The sequence below is a fragment of the Sorghum bicolor genome, chromosome 4 (genome assembly GCF_000003195.3).
Source record: "Sorghum bicolor cultivar BTx623 chromosome 4, Sorghum_bicolor_NCBIv3, whole genome shotgun sequence".
Classification (NCBI taxonomy): domain Eukaryota; kingdom Viridiplantae; phylum Streptophyta; class Magnoliopsida; order Poales; family Poaceae; genus Sorghum; species Sorghum bicolor.
In genome coordinates, this window is record NC_012873.2 from 59,599,138 (window position 1) to 59,622,804 (window position 23,667).

Below are 23,667 nucleotides of genomic sequence, written 5' to 3' on the forward strand. Positions count from 1 at the left end.
GCTATAAAATATATTTTTCATAATATACTCTAGCTTTCGTCGACAATATTGTTATTTTTGTCTATAAAATTAGATAAATTTAAGATAGTTTGATTTGTACAGATTTTAGAAATTGATTTAGAGGACAGATGGAGTAACTATCTTTTCATTTCACATGCATTTCCTTTCGGTCTTTTATTTGGAGTGGAATCAAATCAACCACTCTTTGGATTTCGAGACTAAACAAAGGGTCCGGCGGAAGAGGATTCCATTCTACAGTTCGTACAACCGCAGCGTGCCATAACCATTACTAATATTAATATAGGGACTGATCATTTGATCCACGGAAGAGCCACGCAATCTTGATTTAAACAGGGACTACTGCTAGACAAATAGAGACGTAGAGAAGATGTGCGTTGGTGTGAACATTCAGTTATCTGGCTGCTTCAGGTCGCTGGCGTTTGCACACGCCGTTTTGTCTTTTGTGTCCCTCGGAACGAGTGTGGCGTAAACACGGTCAAATCCCATAGATCTCGCCACCCGTGACAAGACGTGCGTGAGGTCAATGGATCCTCCAGTGGTAGGTAAACGCATGGGGCTTTTGCTTTGCACTGGAGACTGGCATCCATCCATCTCCTGTGCTTGTGCTTGCTGCTGCTCAGCTCTGCTCACGAAAGGGGTCTCGTGTCGGTAGCGTGGCCTAAAGCTAGCGCACGATCTTGACAACTCCGGGTATCAAATGGTTCGCTCTTTTTGTCAGTTTGCTTGGAACCCTTCTCATTCGTGTGGCGATCCATCCAGTTTGCTCGGCACCTTCGTGACTATATGATGATGACCTGCATGCGAGAGTGCCTTTTATTTTTGTTTTTGTGACTCTAAATTATTGCGAGGATTACGTTGATAATGTTCAGATAATCAGGTGTGATCGTCCTTTTCTCCTCCCCGGCCCATTGTTTGGTACAGCACCACAGTACGCCTACTACAAAACTATAATGCACTCTTGGATTGGAGCTCCTAATGCTGTCCATGGCCATACACCACAAGAGCATCTGGTACGTAGTGACAACTGACGAGACAAAACTTTACAAGTGGTTGTACACGTGTTTTTGGTCTCTTCTCCAGTCTGAACTCTGAAGACATCATCGCATGAAAGCGAATTGCTAACTCACAGAACGTACTTATCTCCTTACATCAGAGTGCTGTATGCCTGTATCCATTTGACTCCTCAATCCTCATGGTCCACGTCTGATGCAAGCAGATGCGCTCTGAGCAGTTTATAATGTTCTAAACCGAGAACAGGTACCATGGCATCGATTTTCAATTCATTCGTTATTTTAAACTGAGTTGCCATCGATCCATTTCATTCATCGGTATCGTTTTCTGAATCACAGTCTGAGCTTTTGCCCAAGATATAGGATACCCTGGAATTAAAGTAACAAGACACTGGTAGGGGTAATAGAGCATAGAACCATCATTACCGTGTTGCTTTCTTATCAGGTCGCCTTGCTAATCATGTCCATGGGAGACCATTTTGGCCCCCAACAAACTAATGGTGAAGGTAAAGATGGTGACTGCACTCAAGCTCTCCAAAACTTCAAAAGGGAGCCCCCAGGAATGAAGTGCTGAGGGTATCAGGTTTATGTCTGGTTGATATCTTGAAGACAAAGAAGTCATAAGTAGATATTTGGACAGCGACCGAGGTAATTTCGCACTATGAGCTTAAAAGCTCAAATCAAACTACATGCAGACATGAGCAACAGAAAATCTCAGATTCAGGGGCACCAACCAATTAATGGCGTGATTCGATGAACAAGCGTTTGGTCCTGACTGAAACAAACTAATCACCAACCCACTAAATTTCACACTCAATGACAGATGATGTTATAATTCTCCCGTATGTATACATACACGTGAAAAGTTGAAAACACACGCGCGCACGCACAAAATGGTGAGCGGTGGACAGTGGGATTAGAGCACCTGCAACTTACTGAGATGCTCCAGGAGTGAAGTTGCCTTGCGCTTAGCTCGGTCTGTGCCGGTCTTCGCCAGCTCAGTCAGTGGTATCTGAGCACCCAGCCTCCCTATGCAGGCGAGGTTCTCAGTGTCTTTCTTGCAAAGTGCAAGTAGAATAGCAGCAGCGTTCTCCTTGTTACGGGCCTGGCCTGACCGTAGCAAATCTATCAACAAGGGTATAGCATGGGCCTTGGATATGGCAGTTTTACACTCATGATGGCTAACAAGAACTGACAAGATTGTCAGTGCTTCATCGACAGCTCCATTTCTGGATGAATCCTGCAGCATCCGAATAAGTGGCACCAGAATCCCTGCTCGAACAGCCCTGACCTTGTTAGCTTGGTATATGCAAAGATTGAACAGTGCTGTTGCTGCATCCTTTTTACCCCTTGAGCTACCACTCTGCAACAACTCAACCAATGCTTCAATAGCCCCTGGGGTGCTTCCTATCATTATCTTGTTATCATCGATTAGTGACAAACTGAAAATAGCTGCCGCTGCATTTTCTCTTCCTTCCATGCTACCCATCCTGAGCACTTGTATGATTGGGACAATGGCACCAGCAACCACTATCAGTTCCTTGTTCTGATCATATATGGAGAGGTTCAGAAGAGCTGTAACTGCATGTTCTTGGGTTTTCAGGTCCTTCGACGACAAAAGTTTCACTAGAGCCGGTATGGCACTAGATTCTGCTAGAAGTATACGGTTATCTGTACTTTTCTTGGCCAAAGATCTTATTTCAGCTGCAGCGGATTTCCGTTCATCTAATGAACTACTAGAGAGGTTGCGAACTAATGCTTCAATTGCTAATCTGTTGCCACCAACCTCAAGAGGAGAACCATCACTTTTAGATCTGCTAGGTGGTTCAATCCCCTTTTCCTCGCACCACTGCAATATTAAACTTCTAAGCACATAGTTTGGGGTCAATGCAAGATTCTGCAGCTTCTGCTGAGTTTTTGGGCAGGTCCGATTTCCACAGTCAATCCACCTTTGAATGAAAGCACGTTCATATGTCTACAGAATGTGAGCAGCTTGTCAGCAGCTGGCAAATTATACATGACGGTTTAAAAGAGAGATTTTGTAGTGCATGACCAATAAAAGAGTGATAATGTGAAACCTCACCTGTCCCGTTGAAACAATTACTGGATCTCTCATCAGCTCGAGAGATATTGGGCAACGGAAATCTTCAGGAATAGCTACAGAGTCAGGCTTCTTAACTTCTCCAGATGAGCTTTTTGTTTCATCACTTGATTGGCTATCAACATTGTCTGGTTTTGGCGATTCAGGAGTTTCAACATTTTGAAGTCCTTCAATTAGCTCTGATGTTATCTTCGTCATGTCAGATTTGGACAACCCGCTTATTTCAGAAACTAGTGAAACGACATTTTGCAACTCCAGGTGATCATTACTGAATTTCTCCATCTGTGACTGCTCTGGTTGTTGATGGGGTTGTTGAGATTGTGGTGCAGTGTTGTCAATTTGAGCTAAGATATCATGAACTTTTATAAATACAGTTACATCAAAGCCTCCCTTCTTTTCCATTTCTCTTCTAAGCTGTGCTCGCACTAAGTCAACCTACAAATAAATTTTAAAAAGCTCAAAAAGGTGTAAATGAAAAATAAGGATTTATCTCCACAATGAACCAACTTAAATATACCTCTTCTTGAACTTCATCTGATATCTGAAAACAGCTATGTGGCAGGTTTGCTAGAGCAGCTTGCAACTGCCAGGTCACATACTTGAACTGGAGAGCAGTATTCTTGCAGATGGCATCCTTAACAAAGGGAGAAAATAGGGAGATCAGAAAAAATGGTACTAACATTACTAAGAGATGCAAAAGTCAGAACATGGGGCATGCTTAATGCCAAAACATTAATGCAACCAAATTTGAGGGCTGCAATTACTGTGGAACACAATCATAAATGCTTAGGCAAAACACAAATTTATGGAGTGACATACAGTTATGAGAACAAAAAGGCAAGTATTAGTAACACCAAGGTTGCCAATACCATGAAGTCTTACAAACATCTAGCTCAAATAACGTACGCGTTCTTCTGTTAGACTTGGACCTATTCTCTAACTTAGTTCTGGTTGACTAGTTGTCTGTTAGCCACATGCTGCGCTGTTGTACATGCAATATAAACTCTTGAAATCAATCCAGAAGGTATGTTGGCTACTATGTTTTCTCTTCGGAGCTCTATGTCTCTCATTTCTTCCTCCTCCATGAAAGATGAGTGTTAGAGTAAATAGGAACAGTACCACATTGTGTACCCACATGAGGTGTTAGTCCTATGTACCCTATATAATCAGCCCATAAGGCCAAGTGCAATATATCAATCAATTCCTGAGATCTATTCGCTCTCGATTGCATCGTTACCTTTCTTCTACGTCTACGACAGCTCTGACTGTGTCGACTTCGGCATCACCCCCTCCCACGACGACTGCCTCGACGTGTCTCCGTCATTACCATGGCGCCCCTTGTGCGCCTGCAGCTCTATCGACACGACAACCCGACCACAACTACGTCGACCTCGGCCATCTTCAGCACGGTTTCTTCGACAACGGCTACTGCGCCCTCACGCTCGGCTACCTCGACATCGGCACAAAGGGCTACCATCTTGCATGAGAACTCATCGGCTTCTTCTCCAGCCACAGCATGCGCGGAGCATCGACTATTATGACTGTAGGGGGGATGTTAGAGTAAATAAGAATAGTACCACATTGTGTACCCACATGAGGTGTTAGTCCTATGTATCCTATATAATCAGCCCATGAGGCCTAATACAATATATCAATCAATTCCTGAGATCTATTCGCTCTCAACGAGGAAGGAATACAAACCAGAACAGATTTCCAAATGCCAGCTCCTATATATTTGGCATTAAAATGTTTCAGATTCCCTTTCATGTCCACAGCTCCTATATATATCATGTGTTTACATTATGATGCTCCACTTCCATTTTTAGGAAATTAGACAGAAAGGACCTCAGATCATGTTTATATAACATGTTGATTAGATCTGCCCCATATGACAAATGAAATTGAATTACTAAAGTGAAGTGGACAATTCTAGAGGTGACACATGCAGAAAGATGCCGAGCATCTGCCAGCTCTAAACCTTTTAGGAATGAACTCAGTAGATTGCTTAAAGGACAGTATTGTTTACAAAACCCAGATTAAGTAGCAGACTGACGAAAAATATGCTAGAGGACCTTATTTGAAATCCCATAAGTGAGAACCAAGGTGATTGAGCCTGAAAATGTTCCTTCTAAAACTTTAAAACAAAAACAACTTGCAATCATAACAAATCTAATCCAAACTCGAGTAAGTTTAGAAAACAGTTTAGTTATATTCTGGACAAATTTAAATTCAGTGAGTTGCAATCGAGGACCTAGACTTCATCTACTCCACAGCACAAGCAGCCATACATCTACCTCAATGTAAGTTCAAGAAGCAAAAATTTACCTTAAACGAGCAAAAGCATGCAATTTGACAAAGAACAATTAACGTGTCCTTTGAAGCTAACCATTAATACATTTGCGTAAGTCTACATACAATGGATGAAAAAGACATCATTGCTAAGGCCTTGTTTAGTTCACCGTGAAAACCAAATCTTGGAGCACATGCATGAAGTATTAGATATATATGAAAATAAAAACTAATTGCACAGTTTGCCTGTAAATTACGAGATGAATCTTTTGAGCCTAATTAGTCCATGATTGGATATTATTTGTCAAATAAAAACAAAAATGCTACAGTGCCAAAATCCGAAAAAATTTCGGAACTAAACAAGGCCTAAGATTATGAATACCTAGGAGGGACCATAGTTGTTGAAATAGTGATTCTATGGTGCAATTTTAGAATCTTAGTATATTAGGTTGATTCTCTGTTAAATAGAATCTACGATTTCACGATTTTAGTAGTTAACTTTGGAGTTGACATATAGAACCTACGATTTGTGTTAACATTGGAGTTCCGAACCGATTTAAGATCATGATTTCAACAAACTTGGGAAGGATGCATGATTGTTAACTGAAATAAAATAGGAAGTCTGCGATGTGCTTCTTTTCTGAAAGGAGCATAACTTCAATAGTCAGAGAAATAAAAACACGACAATCTATGATGTCATTCCGTGCGGCAACCACTGGAATGTTACAGAGCGATCTAAAGAGGGCCATAGCTTATTCAACTTGCAGTCAATTAGGCTATATGATCTTTGCTTGTGGCATCTCTAACTATTCGGTTAGTGTCTTTCACTTAATGAATCACGCGTTTTTCAAAGCATTACTCTTCCTGAGTGCGGGTTCGGTGATTCATGAGCGCTGTAACAAGCAGACCAGGTAAGATGAAACCAGGTTGAGGTCCAATTTTTGCTCCTCAGTTCTTAGATACAAGTTCAGTGGGGGGGGGGGGGTAGCAATTAGTCAGCTTAAAAGTGGGATTCCATTGAAGGCCAAGAGAGAAATTAGACGCGAACACCACGAGTTTGACGGAATCCCACACCACAAACAGTGGCTCATCGGGTACAGAACAACGCGCAGGTAGACTAGTTGCAGGTGATCCATAGCAGAGACCAATCGGAAGAAGAGAGTAGCAAGCAGACGAACAGAACTATCTCGAACACGCGCACGAGGCGTTCGACGAAATCCCGCAAAGGGGAACGCACCAACTAGTGAACAATGCAGCTTGAACGGAAGGCTCCATGTAACCATACGAGTCCATCCCAGCATCTCCTCACCTGATCTGACGCCCCCGCAGCGGCTGGCGCCGGCGCCGGCGTTCGTCCGAGCGCGACGAACCTCCTGGCCGCCTCGAGCGCCCTGACGAGCTCGCGCACCCACGCCGCCGCCGCCGCATCGCCCTCCCCGGCGTCGGCGACCTCGGCCACGAGGTGCGACAGCAGGGACACCTTCCGCGCGAGGCGGAGGCAGTCCGTGCGCAGCGGCTCGGCGGCGGCGGCCAGGTCGGCGGCGCCCACCGCCGCGATCTCCCGCACGATCTCCGCCGCCGCCTCCGCCGTCGCCATTGCGACGAGACTCCGCCTGAGCTCTCCCGACCAGAGGGCACGGGCGACAGGACAGCTCACCACTCCGCGTGGAGCGGGTGGGGAGGAAGTGGACGACGAGGTGGTGATGGTGGCGGTGGTGGGGAGGAAGGGGCCATGCCAGGCCAATGTCAACGTCGCGCCGAGGCGAGCGCGATGCAGTGTAGTGCGGGGGAGCTCAGGGCGGGGTCCCGGATTAAAGAAAAGGCAAGTGCCGTGCCGGCCGCTTCTCGATGGGCTCCAGCCTCCGGCGCGGCGCGGCTCGGCTTGGGGGATGGAATGGAAGGGATGGAGGGGACGGGCGAGGCTGTGAAGTTGCGGTGGTGGTGGTGGTGGTGGTGCCGAGCTGATGAGCTGGGCGTGGGGTGTCCGCGACTGCAGTTCGCGTGCGGAGTGATTCCCGGGCGCGACACAGCGGAGCGGACTGGGCTTGGTGGGGACTAGAAAAATAGCAGCGAGATTGGTGTCCACCTGGCTGTTGCCTGGACTGGTGGACAGCCGCTTGGATTTCATTCATCTCGAGCCAGGGTGAACCGGCGATCCGGATCCGGTGTGGCACTGTGCTGTGCCGCCGTGAAATGGGGGTGAGCAACACAAGTCACCAGCTAGCTAGTTATGAATGAGAACCTAATCCATAGCTTTTGCACGGTCTATGGAGCCTTGAGCGAACTCGGGAAGATACTTTTCCTATAGTAACAACAACAGTGTAGTACTATCATTTGGGGCATGATTAGACTCAGCATTATGGAACAAGGACCCACGGATCACATGATAACACAGGCTTTGTTTAGTTCCCAACAAATTTTGCAAAACTTTTCAGATTCTCTGTCACATCGAATCTTTAGACGCATGCATGGAGTATTAAATATAGACAAAAATAAAAACTAATTGCATAGTTTGGTCGGAATTGACGAGACGAATCTTTTAAGTCTAATTAGTCTATAATTAGATAATATTTGTCAAATACAAACGAAAGTGTTACAGCGTCGATTTTCCAAAATTTTTTAAAACTAAACAAGGCCACAGTTGCCCACTCCCACCGCCTGCAGTGATAGTGAAGCCATGTACGGGGGGGAGTCCTTGGCTCTGTTTGGATCCCATGGCCTAGAGTTACTTGGGGCTAGTTTGCACCAAACTAGCCCAAAAGTTACCAAACACAAAGGCTAAAGCTAGTTTTTTTGCAACTAGCCAACTCCAAAAAACTATCCTTCCAAAGGGGTGATTATTTGGGCTAATTTGGTGGGACCATTGGAAAATCATTTTTCTATTTCATCCCACCCGCATCGGATCCTATCTACAGCGCCGCTACCCCTCCGTGTTTTATCTTCTTCGTGCTTCATCGCGACGCCGCCTCGGTCCATCTTCCCGCGCCGCCTCCCTCCTCCCGTCTCCAAGGCACCGGCGGCGGCCCAAGGTACGACTTCCTTCCCCATCCCCTTGCAGGGCCGGCGCGGTGCGCGCGTCTCTAGGGCGCGTCAGGGGCAGGGCGGCGCGGCGTAAGCGCACGGGGCTTGGGCATGTCATGGGCATTTGTAAGCTCGTGTGAGACATCTCGTTTGTACGGAGAAATTTAAATTTATTGTAATTTGGATGCTCAATTTGTAAAAACAATTTATTTGTGTCATTTGCGATTGTGAATTGGCCACATGAGAGTCTGCCACACCAAATCCGAATAGAGAGATGGTTTAAATGAGTCAAATAATTAAATAACCACATTTATCATTAAACTAGCCTTTGCATCCAAATACCATTTCAGCTAGAGCTAGCTCTAGTCGAGCTAGAGGGATCCAAACAGGGCCCTTGTCTTGCTCGTAAACCTGCAGCGCAGCGCATGCATTAGCAAAACGCCCACATGCCTGCCCCTTAAATAAACAGCACAGCGTGGCGCACTGGAGACGGCGCCGCGGGAGATCTCGGTCGCGCTCGCGGACGGACGGGTTATAGTTGGCGACAGGCTAATAGGATAGCGGTCTGGGCTGGCTGGCCGTGGCCGAGCACACGGGGTTAGTTGCCGTTGCCGTCTTCGTGGGGCGCGTCAACTTTGGCCGGTCCCAACGGCAGCGCGCGATACGGTCAGGTGCGGCGAAGCGGCAGTACGGCATGGGCGAGATGGGTCGTTCGGTGCGAGCCCGACAGGTGGGAGCCGGCCGGCGCTCCATTGCTCCGTCCCGGCGCAAAGGAACAAAAGGGAAAACCGGCGGTTGGGTTGGGTCCGTCCAGCGCGTGCCCGTGACCGTGATGGCGTGATCTCGTTTTCATCGAATCTCCTGCTGGCCGAGGTCGAACACGGGGGAAGCAGCGATAGGTCGTTCTGTATCACCCTGGGCACCAAATACCGAAAATCGAGAACCGAACCGAATTTACCGAGACCGAATCGAATTTACCGAAATCGAAAAATTCAGTTCCCTATTCGGTACCTAGTTCTCATGAACCGAATTTACCGAGGTATATTCGGTTATGTACCTCGGTAAACCAAAGTACCGAACTAGTACCGAATATATCTACTAACAATATATAATATTGTTGATGGGTCTATCATAGACAATTATGTTACATATTTGTGTTAATCTACTCCTATTATATTGTGGCTTTTTATATATATATATATATATATATATATGATTTTTGACACTGTTATTTCTATATGAATCATGCTGATTTTTTATTAAAATTGGCTATTAAACTTGATGTTACATGTTGCTCTAATATGTTCGGTTCTTTCGGTAAATACCGGAACCGAACCGAAAGAACCGATACCGAATTAGCTCTGTACCGTTTTTAGGAACCGATCGGTACCAGTTTTCTTAGAAAACGAATTTGTCTAGGTACCGAGAAACCGAACCGATCGGTTCGGTATTACCGAACGCCCAGGGTGAGTTCTGCAACGTAGAGGAGTACTCCCTCTGTACCAAGTCGTTTCTTCAAAATTTGACTTTGACTCTTTATTTTTATAAAAATGTTATTGCTTTTCAAATTTCTAAATTCAACAACTTAAAAGTTATTCATTAAACGATGACACGATCTCCAAAACCTAACTTTGACTCTTTGTTTTTATAAAAATAAAATTATTTATCAAAAAGTGGTATATGTACACTTTAATAAAAGTATTTTTCAAGACAAATCTATTCATATAAGGCCCTATTTAGATTAGAGATGAAATTTTTTTGATGTCACATTGGATATGTCGGAAGGATGTCGGGAGGGGGTTTTAGAAACTAATAAAAAACAAATTACATAGTTTGTCAGGAAACTGCAAGACAAATCTATTAAGTATAATTAATCTGTCATTAGCACATGTGGGTTACTGTAGCACTTAAGGCTAATCATGGAGTAACTAGGCTTAAAAGATTCGTCTTGCGATTTCAAACCAAACTGTGTAATTAGTTTATTTTTTATGTACATTTAATGTTTCATGCATGTGTCCAAAGATTCGATGGGATGGATGAAAACTTTTTGGATGGGAAACTAAACAGGGCCTAATTTTCAAATTTCTAAATTCAACAACTTAAAAGTTATTCATAATTTATATTTTTATTGTTTGATTCAAACCTTATCCAAAATAACTTTTTTTATGAGTATAAAGGAAGTATCTATTTCCTACCCGTGTGTTCGGCTCCCAAGTCGTCTGTGAAGCTTGTTTCATTCACATGTTCGGTGTTAAAAGTATAGATTTCTACTGTTAGATATAGGAATTTGTTTGATTGTCTTGTAAATCGTTTTTTTTTTTGCCAGCCAGTAGTATTTTTTCTCTTGCAACGACTTTCGGTTATGATTTTTCAGATAAACGAACACACCTAAGAACGAATTTACCGTGTAGTGTTAATAACTCTAGACACGAATGAATACTAACCGTAGGAATAGGATCCTAGCATTGGCCCTAGGAGCCGCTGCGGGCTCGGCAGAATGCCGTCGCTTGGGCCCTGTTTAGTTCTCCATCCAAAAATTTTTCATCCATCCCATCAAATCTTTGGACACATGCATGGAACATTAAATGTAGATAAAAAAATAAACTAATTACACAGTTTAGTTGAGAATCGCGAGACGAATCTTTTAAGCCTAGTTACTCCATGATTAGCCTTAAGTGCTACAGTAACCCACATATGCTAATGACAGATTAATTATGTTTAATAAATTTGTCTTGCAGTTTCCTGACGAGCTATGTAATTTGTTTTTTTATTAGTTTTTAAAAACCCCTCCCGATATCCTTCCGACATATCCGATGTGACACGTAAAAAATTTTCGTTCCCAATCTAAACAAGCCCTTGGTTGTCTAATCTTGCTGGGCCTGGAGCAGGCCATTAACTCGATCTGTACGACGATGACCAGCGCTGCAATCTGAGGGTGGCATGCATGCCTCCGGCAGCCTGCTTGTTAGATATATATTTGCTGATGATGATGTCATTGTTTTGGAGTTTTCAAGTGTAGCAAAATCACTCAAAACTCTTGCAGATGCTCAAATAGCAAACACAGCTACTACGAATGCTATTCAGACTGCATTTGCCAAAGAACCTGAGGCTCAAAACCAGACTGCCGTAAGGAGGGATCAATTGTTATGTGCTAGAAAAATTTAGTGAGTTTGGGAATGATCATATTGTGAAAACAATTCGGGGTGTTTGAATGTAGGGACTAAAGTTTAAGAGGTGTCACATCGGATGTCATATGATGTGGTCTATGAGTTGTTCGGATAGTAATAAAAAATAAATTATAGAATCTGTTAATAATCCGCGAGACGGATTTATTAAGCCTAGTTAATCTATCATTAGCATATTTTATTGTAGTAATTATGGATTAATCTATCATTAATTATGCACTAATTAGATTTAAAAAATTGTCTCGTAAATTAGTTTTAATCTGTGTTTTTAGTTTTGTAAATAGTCTATATTTAATATTTTATATATGTGTCCATGTATTTAATGTGGTAGTGACTAAAGTTTAGTTTGCGTAACCAAACGGGACCTTATAATTGGTCAGAATGAATCAAAGCTAAACTTATTTTTTTGCCACTCAAGATGAGTACAAATCTGAATTTCTTTGTCAATTACTTCTTGAAAGTTCTAAATAGCCGGTGTGTGTATAGAGCTCTACCACTCTCTTTTGTATTGTACAAGTATACAGTATGAGATATCAAAGGATAGCGTGGTAGTAACTCTATGGATTTATGGAAATGACCGGGTGGATATGGGAAATGGAAGGAGGGATAGATTCAAACCCTTGTTTGTTTTTAGGGATAGAGATAGAACGATGGATTATGGGATAGAAGGGGTTCCTATCCCACCATTCTTACCCCACTGGAGAAGGTGGGTTAGAGCAAGAAATGAAGGTGGGTTAGAGCAGGAAACGCCCAAAATTTATCTATAAGGCGTTTCCAAAAAATTTTGGGCTGGAAATACTATAGCACTTTTGTTTTTATTTCATAATTATTGTCTAATTATAAACTAACTAGACTAAAAAGATTCATCTCGCGATTTACAGATAAATTATGCAATTAGTTTTTATTTTCGTCTATATTTAGTGCTACATGCATATGCCACAAGAAAAATTTTAGTTTTAAGGTGAACTGAACAAGACCTAACCTCAGAGGCCAAACGATGGAAAAGGATAGGATCGTTGTGTCCTTGTCCATAATCCATGTCATCTAATCCATCTTCATAATCCAATCCTTTTCCAAGTAGTTATCCAAACGCCACCTGTTTTGCTACTATACTGATGGTGTTTTTTTGCTGTGATGTGGGCTTTTGGCATGGACGAACTAGTTCATTGTCATTTGTGGGCACACTGCTTTTTTATGTATATATTAGGCCTTGTTTAGTCACAATTTTTTTAATTATCTGTCACATCGAATCTTGCGGCACATACATGGAGTATTAAATATAGATAAAAGAAATAACTAATTACACAATTTATCTGTAATTTGCGAGACATATCTTTCGAGCCTAATTAGTTCATAACTGAACAATATTTGTCAAATACAACGAAAGCGCTATAGTGTCCATTTTGCAAATTTTTTTGAACTAAACAAGGCTTTAATGTATGCCTTTATATATCAGACCTTATTTAGTTCGGAAAAGAAAAAAAATTCAGGCACTGTAACACATTTGTAATTATAGCAATTAGTATCCAATTATGGACTAATTAGGCTTAAAATATTCGCATCGCAAAATACATATAAATTGTGTATTTAGTATATTTTTAATCTATGTTTAGGCATTGTTTAGTTCCAATTTTTTTTGGAAAATCGGCACTATAGCACTTTCGTTTGTATTTGACAAATATTGTTCAATCATAGATTAACTAGGATCAAAAGATTCGTCTCGTCAATTAAGACCAAACTGTGCAATTAGTTTTTGTTTTCGTATATATTTAATACTCCATGCATGCGTCTAAAGATTCGATGTGACGGAGAATCTGAAAAATTTTACAAAATTTTTTGGGAACTAAACAAGGCCTTAATGTGTTTACGAATGTGTGCAAACATTCGATGTGATGAAGTGAAAAGTTTTTTTTGGTAAAAACTAAATAAGGCCTCACTGGCTGCGAACATTGTTCTTTATTTCGAACATTGCATTGTCATATTAGATTTCCAGTAAGTAGCAATGCAAGAATTTGTTTTTCTAAGTTTGCTTCATGAATTTTCCCTCAAAAAAAAAAGATTGCTTCATGAACAAGGGTATTTTTGTTAATGGAAGCTTGATTCCCTTTCCCTATCCCATTGTGTACCAAACAACGGAATAGGTGTGAAACCATATATCCCTATCCCATACCCAACTTGTTAAGCTGCATCTGCATCGGGTTTAGGGTTTCTCTCCTCCCGCCGCCACTTCCGCTCCACGCGCCCAATCCCTCCTCCCTTCACCTTCACCATCTCCGGCGGCCGCGGCGCAAGATGGCGACCATAGTGAACACGACGGAGGAGGAGCCGATGCTGGCCGTGGTCCGCTTCACCGCCGAGCTCGCCTGGGCCGACGCGGGCCCGGAGGTCGCCGACCCCGAGGTTACCCGCCTTTGCCTCGAGGCGCAGGAGCACATCCTCGCGGGGCGCTGGCTCGACATGGCCTCCCTCATGCTCGCCTCCGCCGACCTGCTCCTCACCTCCCCGTCACGCGTCGCGGACAAAGGTACCGTCGCTGTGATGGAGTCGATGTGAAGCATCTCAGTTGCTTGGGTTTCGTCAGCTCAGATTTCGCTCTTTTCGTCTAGTTTTTTTTTACCCCTTTATTTATCTCGATTGCTCGTATGTGGTGTATGTTCCCCCGTTCTGGTGTGTGCCGGGTGAGGTGGATTTCGTTTACAAACTCTGCCCTTAAACTCTACAAAAATGTTATTTGCTTGAGCCTTTAACTCTACTTTTGCAGATCTGGAGTGCGTTCTCTCCGTCATCTGCAGCCTCGTCACCAAGGCCGGATCCGAGGACGAGGCACTACAGATCACCAACCTCATCTGCAGCAAGCTCATCCAGCAGCCTGGCGACAAGCCAGCGTTGCGCCTCAAAGTGTAAGCAACAACCGTTAGCAGAGAATTCAATTGTTTGTTTGCGGCATCCAAGGGGGTTTGCTTACAGACATGTTCCCAATGTCTGTATATCTATGTAGTCTTTTCAGCTTGTACAATCTTCTTCTGAGCCCCTATGGCAAGGCATTTGTTTACAAGAAGGCTCTTGAGCTCGCCACGGCTGGAAAAGCTGCCGAGTACATCATTCCATCTTTCAAGAACATCGACAGCTTTGTCAGTGAGTGGGGTATTGGCAATTTGGAGCAGAGGGAGCTATACCTTGCTATCACCAGCATCCTCAAAGACCAAAAGGGGTGCGACACGCGTGACTCTTTAAGGCTTGTCATCAAGTTCCTGTCTATTGCTACCGGGCTTGGTTTTCACTGATACATTTCAACCATTTTCTCTTATGATTGACAGCATGGCTAAGGAGTACTTCAACTTTCTCAACAAGTACCTTGCCACATTCAAAGGTTCAGATGATGAATCAGCTACAATTGGTGATGCAAAGGAAGAGGCCGTTGCAGCGATCATTGAGTTTGTCAAATCGCCTAATCTCTTTCAGGTGCTTGTTTACTCCTGTCCATGCATCTGTAATATTGATTCTATGAGAAAAAAATTCATGATATATAATCCTCAGAAGGATAATTTTTTCCTTAGCTGTTCATTAGTGCCTTCTTGCAATACAGGATGCTATTCTTACATCATTTATCCAAATGTGTTCACTGTTGTATGTTGTTATTAATGCTTGCATTAGTTTCACGGACAAAAGATGCTCTAATGCCATCAGCTTACATGTAACCAGTGTTGGTGCTCGCAGTATCTTCTCGGGCATGAGCTTGTGTGATTATAAGTTGGCAGAATTGACATGGGGGTGTCCTTAGTTCCATTTTTTTTCTTTTTATTGTCTTGCTTAGATAGATGATCATGTATGTTTCTAACTGAACCAACTGCTCTTCCATAATGTCAATCTCTTGTATGTATGCCAACAATAACTGTGAATAATGAATATATTGAGTTGTTTCAAATTTTGATCTTGACAATCCATGAATGTGGTCTAGGCACATCATGAAATCCTTTAGTAGCTTTTTAGTTTGTACTTCCAATCAGCATGCTTGATTGATGGAACTTTTTTTTGTAATTGCAGTGTGATTTGCTCAATATGCCAGCTGTTTCACAGCTTGAGAAGGACGAAAAGTATCAGTTGGTTTATGAGCTTCTAAAGATATTCCTTACTAAGAGGCTTGATTCCTACTTGGAGTTTCAGACTGCAAACTCTGCCTTGCTGAAAGATTATGGTATCTTCTCTGCCAGACCAGTGCCTATGTTTTTTCTCCTTGCGAACTCAAATATCTCGTACATCTTGGCTTTATTTCTTTGACTTTTGATGAACAAACAACAGGACTCGTCCATGAGGAGTGCGTGACCAAGATGCGCCTCATGTCTTTGCTTGATCTGAGCAGCCGTTGCTCTGGCGAAATTCCCTATTCTGCAATCACTGTTGAACTTAGGGTAAATTGTCCATTTTTACTTGCTGTTCATTCAATCAAATAGCTTTTATTAACCTTTCTGGAATGTTTATTAACTTTTGTAATGCCTCATTAGATCAATGATGATGAGGTGGAGCAATGGATTGTAAAGGCAATTGCATCCAAGATATTGGATTGCAAGATTGACCAGCTTAACCAGACTGTCATCGTCAGGTATTCATGTCGCTGAGACTTAGCAGACTGTCTTTGTCTTCTAGCAGTGGATCAAGTTTCTTTGTTGATTTGAATTCGATGTTATGTTGTTATTTTGGTTGATTTATGTTGTGCCATGTAAATTTTAGTCTGCATACGGGAGCATCAAGGGGTTCTTGACAGTTAAATACAGCATCAAGGGGTCCTTGACAGTTAAATACAGCAGTAACAGAACTGGCCAACTGAACAGATTAAGTTGTGGTATCAGAGGTCAAATCATAAAAGGGCAAACAGAAACATGGGGCGTAGAGGTGTTGAAAACATCATAACTAGGGCCAGTCCAAATCATCATGTACAGAAAAAAAAGTAAGATCCATAACTCACAATGATAATTTAAACTATCATTTTGTTTCATCCAGAGGCCAATTCATTTCACGCTAAGAACCAAAGCAAATATGCTCCCCCCTCCCCCCTCCCCTTCTTCACTCTCTCTTTGAGGTGGATAATAGCAACTGTAGCTGTACAAATAAATGAATTCAACCATGAATATCAACCCAAATGGGTTACCCAGTTAACTGTTTGTCCATAGGATGACGACCATACAAATAGAGAATATATCAACATCTTATCTTTACACGCTCTACTAGACATGTTGGGTGTTCAATTTAGCTAACTCCACACATGAATTTTTAGAAAGTAAATTCTCACACTGAATAAGGCAGTGCAAAACTAATTCGCAATATGATATTCCTTACAAAACTAATCAATAAAAATCCTTGCCTTTTGTTTCTTAATTGAAACTAATATGTTCAAATTTTATTTCCACCAAGCTATAGTTGAACCATCTATGACATTTCCACATATTACCAAAAGATCAATCGAGATGCATGCAGAACTGGAATATGATATTACTCCCTCTGTTTTACTTTGTTTGTCCATATAGCATTTGAGAGAAAATATTCCATATTGTTTGTCATAGAAAATATTCCACTCCATGCAATTCCCAGTTACATGCGTGTGTACACGATTATAATACATCTTTGTCTTTTAGCAGTGGATCAAGTTTCTTTGCTGATTCGATGTTATGTTGTCATTTTGGTTAATTTATGTTGTGCCATGTAAATTTTAGTCGGCATATGGAGAGGATCTTCGGGATGGCACAGTGGCATGGTCTGCGCACAAAGCTTGGAGTTTGGAGGGTAACCTCTTGATTCGCATTGAGTTTGCTACTTGATTTAAGCACGTTATCTAGAGAGCCTACCATGGTGCTTTGGCTTGTTAATGTTTACTGTGCTTCTGATTGAGATTTCTTCGAAAACTATGATCCAGGGAAACATTGCCAGTGCTATCAACACAATACAAGCTAACAAAGTTACTGAAGACGGGACACAAGGGATGCAAGGCTTGATGATCCGCTGATTTGAGGCGGGTCTGTGAATTGAGACTATAGCGTGGGAGATTAGAAGAGCAATCTTTTTGTATGAGACAAATTGTAATGATTTACTTAGATCCTGTGACCATGTTGGATAGATCCTAAGCATGCTAAGCAGTATCGTTGTTCCTTGTATTTGGTCAGGCAGTCGTGCAGTGCAAGGCACATGTTTTTCTACGTGATGCACTCTGTCCTGATAAATTTCCTTCACTGATATTTTTGGTACTTCGCAAATTTTGATCAATCATGTGTGATCAGACCATCTTATGGTATGTTTGGTTTCCACCAGCATTAATAAATAAATTATTTGAAGTCAGACGCCAACTATCGTTGGAGACTGGAGATGCGCAGCGCGATCACACCTCCGCTAGTTAAACAAACAACGTTAACACTGAGTCTTTGCGGCAGCTAGGAAATAAAAAAAAAATTCAAAGCTTATGCCCATCATACTATAAACAACCGTGTATCAAAACCTTGTCAATTTTTTAGTTATTCCTTGTAAAACCCAATCCACAACATAATCCTTAGATGATCTCCCGAAGGAGCATAGCCACTTGAAACCATGCATCCAAAACCTGGGTCGAATGTCACATGCAGGGTTGTCCCGGCATGGCTGCCCCGGGTGCACATTTAGGGCATGTTTGGTAGCTAAATTTAGCCAGCTAAAACTATTTTATCTACTCGTAAGTGACTAATGAAACTAAACTATTTTAGCTCTTTTTTTACTTAATGTGTTTAGAAATTTAGTTACTAAAGTAACTCAAATTTAGCTGGCTAAAATTTAGTAAGGGAACAAAAAGACCCTTAGCAGTGTACTGAGCGTGCTGTCAGAGAAGCACACAGGATCGGACCCGTACGTTTTTTTTTTTTTGTATCGAGCGTGCACTTTGACGGGATTCATTAAGCAGGAGTAGACAGAACAAAGGTCATTACAGGAAGGCAATGGTAATCCACCGATTACCAAAGCAAAACGGCCCAAGGGCAGCAAGCGACTGTGATTTACACTCTAAATAACAAACGACAGAACGACTACCGTAGCTACAGCAGGGTTAAGTAAGGACATCAGGTGCTTGAACCCTGCTAAACATCACTCCTCCGCCTCGCCTAAGATTGCAGACACCAGACCCCTCGCGTCTGTTGAAGTTCCAGGCGTTTAGTTCACAAAAAAAACCAAACTCGTCATATCGAATCTTACGGCATATGCATTAAATAAAACATTAAATATAGTAAAAAACAGAAACTAATTACACAGTTTGCCTATAAATTACGAGATAAATCTTTTGAGCCTAGTTAATCTATAATTGGATAATATTTGCCACAAATAAACAAAAGTGCTACAGTGACCGAAAACTTTTTGTTTCGACAACTGAACAAGGTCTAAATGTTGACGCATTCCTCTCCTTCTAAAGCCTCCAGCCGACGAGGACCCGTACGTGCTCAACGTATTAATTACATACAGTGTATATGCTGATATGCATCTGCATGCATGTGTTCACGACCAAGGTAGTTCTGTGTATCCCCTCTGTCCTTTAAAAACTGTGTCAGTTAAACTTTTAAAAATTTGATCAATTTTATAGAAAATAGTATTAATATCTATGACATAAAATAAACACTTTATAAAAAAGTATTTTATAATAAATCTAATAATATTATTTTGGTACTATAAATCTTAGTGTTTTTTTTCTAAAAATTCGGTTAAAGTTTTAAAATTTTAACTTAGAACAATTTTATAAGTTGAAGCTTTGAGGGACAGAAAGAGTACTACGGTGTTTGAGAGTTCACATGGTCTCTCGCCCGTTACATTGTTTTCTTTCTCATCCATCCAGATCGCTCAACTTTGGGCCTGTTTAGTTCGTTCTTTGAAAACTTTCTCATACTGTAACAAATGTGTATCTATAGTAATCAATGACTAATTATGGACTAACTATTGTTAAAAGATTTGTCTCGCAAAATATATATAAACTGTGTAATTAGTTATTTAATGTATAACTATAGTAATTAGTGTCTAATCATAGACTAGATTTTAAAAAATCATCTCACTAACAAACTATGCAAATAGTTATTTTTTAAATCTATATTAAATGTTGTATATGTCTAAATATTTGATGAGATGAGTTGAATTTTTTTTGAAACTTAAACAAAGAATACCTTATTCGGTGCTGAAAACAACGCAGACGGCTTTCCCGCGATCAGGTTGGTCGTTGCCGTTCCAGGCCGGCGGAAGAGAAGAGGACTGCTTCACGAAAAAGGGCAGTCCTGACTCACAAGCAACAGGTCACAGGCGGCATCAGCGATGTGGCTGGCGAATTGAATCGTCTCCGGTTAGCCGTCCGGTTGGGTGACTGCCAATCCGCCATCATCATGGATCAATCAGACGGATTTGATTTCATGGATGGACTGGACTCGGCGATCTATTGGGTTCAGTTCTGTCCGGATCGGAAAAGGAAAACCACCGGCGAGACCGCGACAGCGCATCCTCCTCTCTGACGCCCACGGCTGCGCATCCTCTCCTCTCCACAGTCCTCTCCTCTGTGCCAACTGCCAAGGAAACGAAGCAGTTTGCAGCTGCACGTTCCCGCGGCGACGACGACAGTAGGCGACGGCTATCCTGTGCCATGCATGGCCGGTCCACGGGTGCCGCATGAGCAATTCACTGTCCGCAGCGGCAACACGTACGTACTACTGTAGTACCGTATGAGTTCTCGCGTCTCGCAAGGACGGGAGCTTTTGGAATCCATGCGCTAAAGGCAGGCGACGCCACGCGGCGCCGGTGTCAGCTCTCAGCTACACGGGACAAATCCGCGGCAGCGACAGGCACTGGGGGGGGGGGGGGGGGGGGGGTGTTAAATGAAGGTAAAATATTTAATACAAACCACTAAACAATTCATGAAAATCCAATTTAAATTATATTTGAAAAAAAAAACTATGCACACCAATAGTATATCTATATCTACAGATGTGTATTGTCATAAAATTTGAAATTCAAACTCGTTTTGCAAAAAATTAAAATATACAAATTTGTTATTTTTATTTGAATTTTTGCAAAACGAGTTTCAATCTCATTTCTTATGACATTACACACCTAGAGATGCATTATTAGTGTGCAAAATTTTATTTTTTTTTGAAAACTTTTAAGTATGATTTTATAAAGAATTTTTATGATTATATTGAGACATTGTTTAGTTGGGGAACAAATTTAGGTTTGGTTATCGAAACACTTTCGTTTGTATTTGACGATAGTTTAATCATGGACTAACCAGACTCAAAAGATTTGTCTCGCAAATTACAGACAAATTATACAATTAGTTATTTTTTATCTATATTTAATATTTTATTATATATATATATATATATATATATATATATATATATATATATATATATATATATATATATATGTCTCAAGAGGACAACGAATCTTAAATTTTTTTTTGGACTTTTAAGTGCACTAAAGATATGGTTTGCACTTGCATGGACAGCGACAGAGGCGCACAGTGGCAACGGGCAACCGGCAACGGCAAGCACGCAGGGAGGAGCATCAGCGACAGTATAGAAAACATCTGGCCATGTGGGTATCCACAGCTCCACTCATCAGTGCAATGCATGCAGGCACAACTGCACAAGGCAGCACTTTTAATAAATGAATGAAAATATTGATTGATAAGAGTAGGTGAAATTACTCCGTACATGAAAGCTTTTGCTCGGCTTGTCTCTACTAGTAGCTCATGTCATATCTCTCCTTATGGTATACTGGATGAATAATGAGTTTGAAAGAAATAGGAAAAACATACGTATATTATAAGAGTAGATAAAGAAATGTGAACACAACGCGACACGAAGTCACTCACACCACGAAACGAGTGTATGTAGTATACAAACGCCCCGGACCGAGACACAACACATCCGTTCCGTTCCCCGGGCGCACATGTACTGACTGACTGACTGGAGCCTGGTCCGACCCCGCCTCCTTTATGACGACCACCCCGCCGCCTTGAGCCCATGTAATTGACACGACAAGTCCTCTCCGTCGATCCCAGATTCCAACCAATCACTGTTCCAACGGTTCGTTTTGATCTGCACCCACAGAGACAAATGTAGCAGCAGCCAGCAGGTGCAATGGCGCGACTGGGAGGGCAGGAATGGCTGTACGTACGGTGGCTCAGTGCTTGAGCACGTCGGGAATGTGGACTGGGTACCGGTGGATGCAGTTGGCCCATGGCCCGTCGGCGTTGGCGGCGGGGCGGATGCACTCCCAGGCGGCGCTGTTGCACTTGAACCCGGAGCCGAATCCGATCATCCAGACGCGGTCGCCGGTGCGCATGCGTCCCTTGGCCTCGATGTAGGCGAGCTCGTACCAGAGGGAGCTGCTGGAGGTGTTGCCGAAGCGGTGCAGCGTCATCCGCGACGCCTCCACCTGCTCGTCCGACAGCGTGAGGCTCCGCTGGAGCTCGTCGATCACCGCGCGCCCGCCCGCGTGGATGCAGAAGTGCTCGAACGCCGTGCGGAAGTCCGGGATGTAGGGCTTGATCCGGTTGTTGAGCACCTTGCGCGCGATGAAGGACAGCGCGAACAGCAGCTGCTCCGACGCCGGCAGCACCAGCGGGCCCATCGCCGTGATGTTCGCCTTGAGCGCGTCGCCCGCGATGTTCATCAGGTCCTTGGACAGGTTGATGCCCACGTTGCCACGGTCGTCCTCCTCCTGGTACACGCAGCGGTACGCGCTGTCCGAGGCGCCCCGCAGCGTGCGCACCACGCGAGCCAGGCGGAACCGCGCCCCGGCGCCGCTGGTCGACAGCAGCGCCGCCGCGCCGCCCATGCGGAACAGGCAGTTTGGGAGCAGCATCGCGCGCTCCCTGCCCATGTAGTAGTTCGGGGTGATGGTCTCCGTCGACACCACCAGCGCGCGCGCGCCACGGGGAGCCACCTGCAGCAGGTTCCGGGCCAGCTCCACGGAGATGAGACCCGCGCTGCAGCCCATCCCGGAGAGGTGCACGTTGCGCACGTCCTTGCGGAGCTCGTACCGGTGCATGATCATGTCCGTGAAGGACGGCGTCGGCGCGAACAGGCTGCAGTTCACGACCAGGATGTCGATGTCCTGCGGGGAGACGCCCGTCTTGGCGAGCAGGTCGTCGATGGCGGAGAAGATGACGAGCTCGGCCTCGGCGCGGGAGGACTCGAGGTCACGCGACGGCGGGATGTAGTGCTGCGCGTACGGCAGGCAAGTCTCCTCCCCGAGACCCGAGCGCTCCAGGAGGCGCGTCATGAACCGGACGCTGCGCTCGTCGAAGCCCGGCCACACGCGGGAGTGCTCCAGGAACGTCGCGAACGGGACGCGGCAGTTGGGGTTGGTGCGGAAGCACGCGTAGTCCACCAGGTACACCGCGCGCGGGCGGAGCATGAGGTACAGCACCGTGGCCGCGGCCGGCAGGAACGCGAGCAGGAACATGTGCGCCGGCCGGAGCGCCAGGGCCCGGGCAAGGATCTCCTCGGGCCCGAGCGACGCCGCCTTGAGGAGGACCGAGGCGGCGAGCGGCACGGCCACGATGGCCAGGATGTTGTTCACCACCAGCTGGTACAGAGGCTTCAGCCGCCTGAGCTGCGCCGAGGAGCCCATGGTGGACATGGTACTATACGGTGGTGGTGCGCGAACCCCGAGGCGGCGGTCGCGTCGCGTTGTGCGTTGTAGCGGCCTGGCCTGCTTGCTGGTGTGGTGGGCTGAGGAGTGGAGTGATTACTGATGAAGCGAGACGAGGAGAGGCAGGGAGAATTTAAAGCGGTCGAACGGCCTACAGTGTGATGAATCGCTCGTCAGGGGGCGCACAGAGAGAACAGTGAGACAGCAACCATGGCATTGTTTCACTTCAAAATCCAAAAAGTTTTCAAGATTCCCTGTCACATCGAATCTTACAGCACATGCATGAAACATTAAATATAGTCGAAAATAAAAATTAATTACACAGTTTATCTGTAAATCGCGAGACGAATCTTTCGATCCTAGTTAGTTCATGATTGAATAATATTTATCAAAT

General features: G+C 43.7%; 3 protein-coding genes across 3 annotated transcripts; 1 reads left to right on the plus strand and 2 right to left on the minus strand.

Annotated features, from left to right (window-relative positions):
- On the minus strand, positions 1,663–7,449 carry LOC8068626 (U-box domain-containing protein 11). The gene is made up of 4 exons (XM_002454289.2): positions 6,731–7,449; positions 3,650–3,766; positions 3,115–3,567; positions 1,663–3,006 (listed from the first exon to the last, which is right to left on the minus strand). The coding sequence occupies exons 1-4, from the start codon at positions 7,016–7,018 to the stop codon at positions 1,948–1,950; spliced, it is 1,917 nt and encodes a 638-aa protein (XP_002454334.1). The 5' UTR covers positions 7,019–7,449; the 3' UTR covers positions 1,663–1,947.
- Positions 13,774–17,910, plus strand: LOC8068627 (eukaryotic translation initiation factor 3 subunit M). The gene is made up of 9 exons (XM_002452559.2): positions 13,774–14,151; positions 14,389–14,527; positions 14,626–14,838; positions 14,945–15,089; positions 15,672–15,822; positions 15,927–16,036; positions 16,130–16,227; positions 17,336–17,405; positions 17,536–17,910. Exons 1-9 carry the CDS (start codon positions 13,920–13,922, stop codon positions 17,623–17,625), a joined length of 1,248 nt encoding a protein of 415 aa, XP_002452604.1. The 5' UTR covers positions 13,774–13,919; the 3' UTR covers positions 17,626–17,910.
- On the minus strand, positions 21,387–23,370 carry LOC8077689 (3-ketoacyl-CoA synthase 5). The gene is made up of 2 exons (XM_021458434.1): positions 21,792–23,370; positions 21,387–21,712 (listed from the first exon to the last, which is right to left on the minus strand). The coding sequence occupies exon 1, from the start codon at positions 23,259–23,261 to the stop codon at positions 21,798–21,800; it is 1,464 nt and encodes a 487-aa protein (XP_021314109.1). The 5' UTR covers positions 23,262–23,370; the 3' UTR covers positions 21,387–21,712; positions 21,792–21,797.

Excerpts from the sequence above, each read along its gene's own strand:
- LOC8068626 (XM_002454289.2), bottom strand. The coding sequence starts at position 7,018 with ATGGCGACGGCGGAGGCGGCGGCGGAGATCGTGCGGGAGATCGCGGCG. Across the intron at positions 3,767-6,730 it reads CTGCGGGGGCGTCAGATCAG|GATGCCATCTGCAAGAATAC; the intron begins GTGAGGAGATGC and ends CCCTTTGTTAAG. Across the intron at positions 3,568-3,649 it reads CAGATGAAGTTCAAGAAGAG|GTTGACTTAGTGCGAGCACA; the intron begins GTATATTTAAGT and ends ATTTATTTGTAG.
- LOC8068627 (XM_002452559.2), top strand. The coding sequence starts at position 13,920 with ATGGCGACCATAGTGAACACGACGGAGGAGGAGCCGATGCTGGCCGTG. Across the intron at positions 14,839-14,944 it reads ATCCTCAAAGACCAAAAGGG|CATGGCTAAGGAGTACTTCA; the intron begins GTGCGACACGCG and ends TATGATTGACAG. Across the intron at positions 17,406-17,535 it reads CAAAGCTTGGAGTTTGGAGG|GGAAACATTGCCAGTGCTAT; the intron begins GTAACCTCTTGA and ends ACTATGATCCAG.
- LOC8077689 (XM_021458434.1), bottom strand. The coding sequence starts at position 23,261 with ATGTCCACCATGGGCTCCTCGGCGCAGCTCAGGCGGCTGAAGCCTCTG.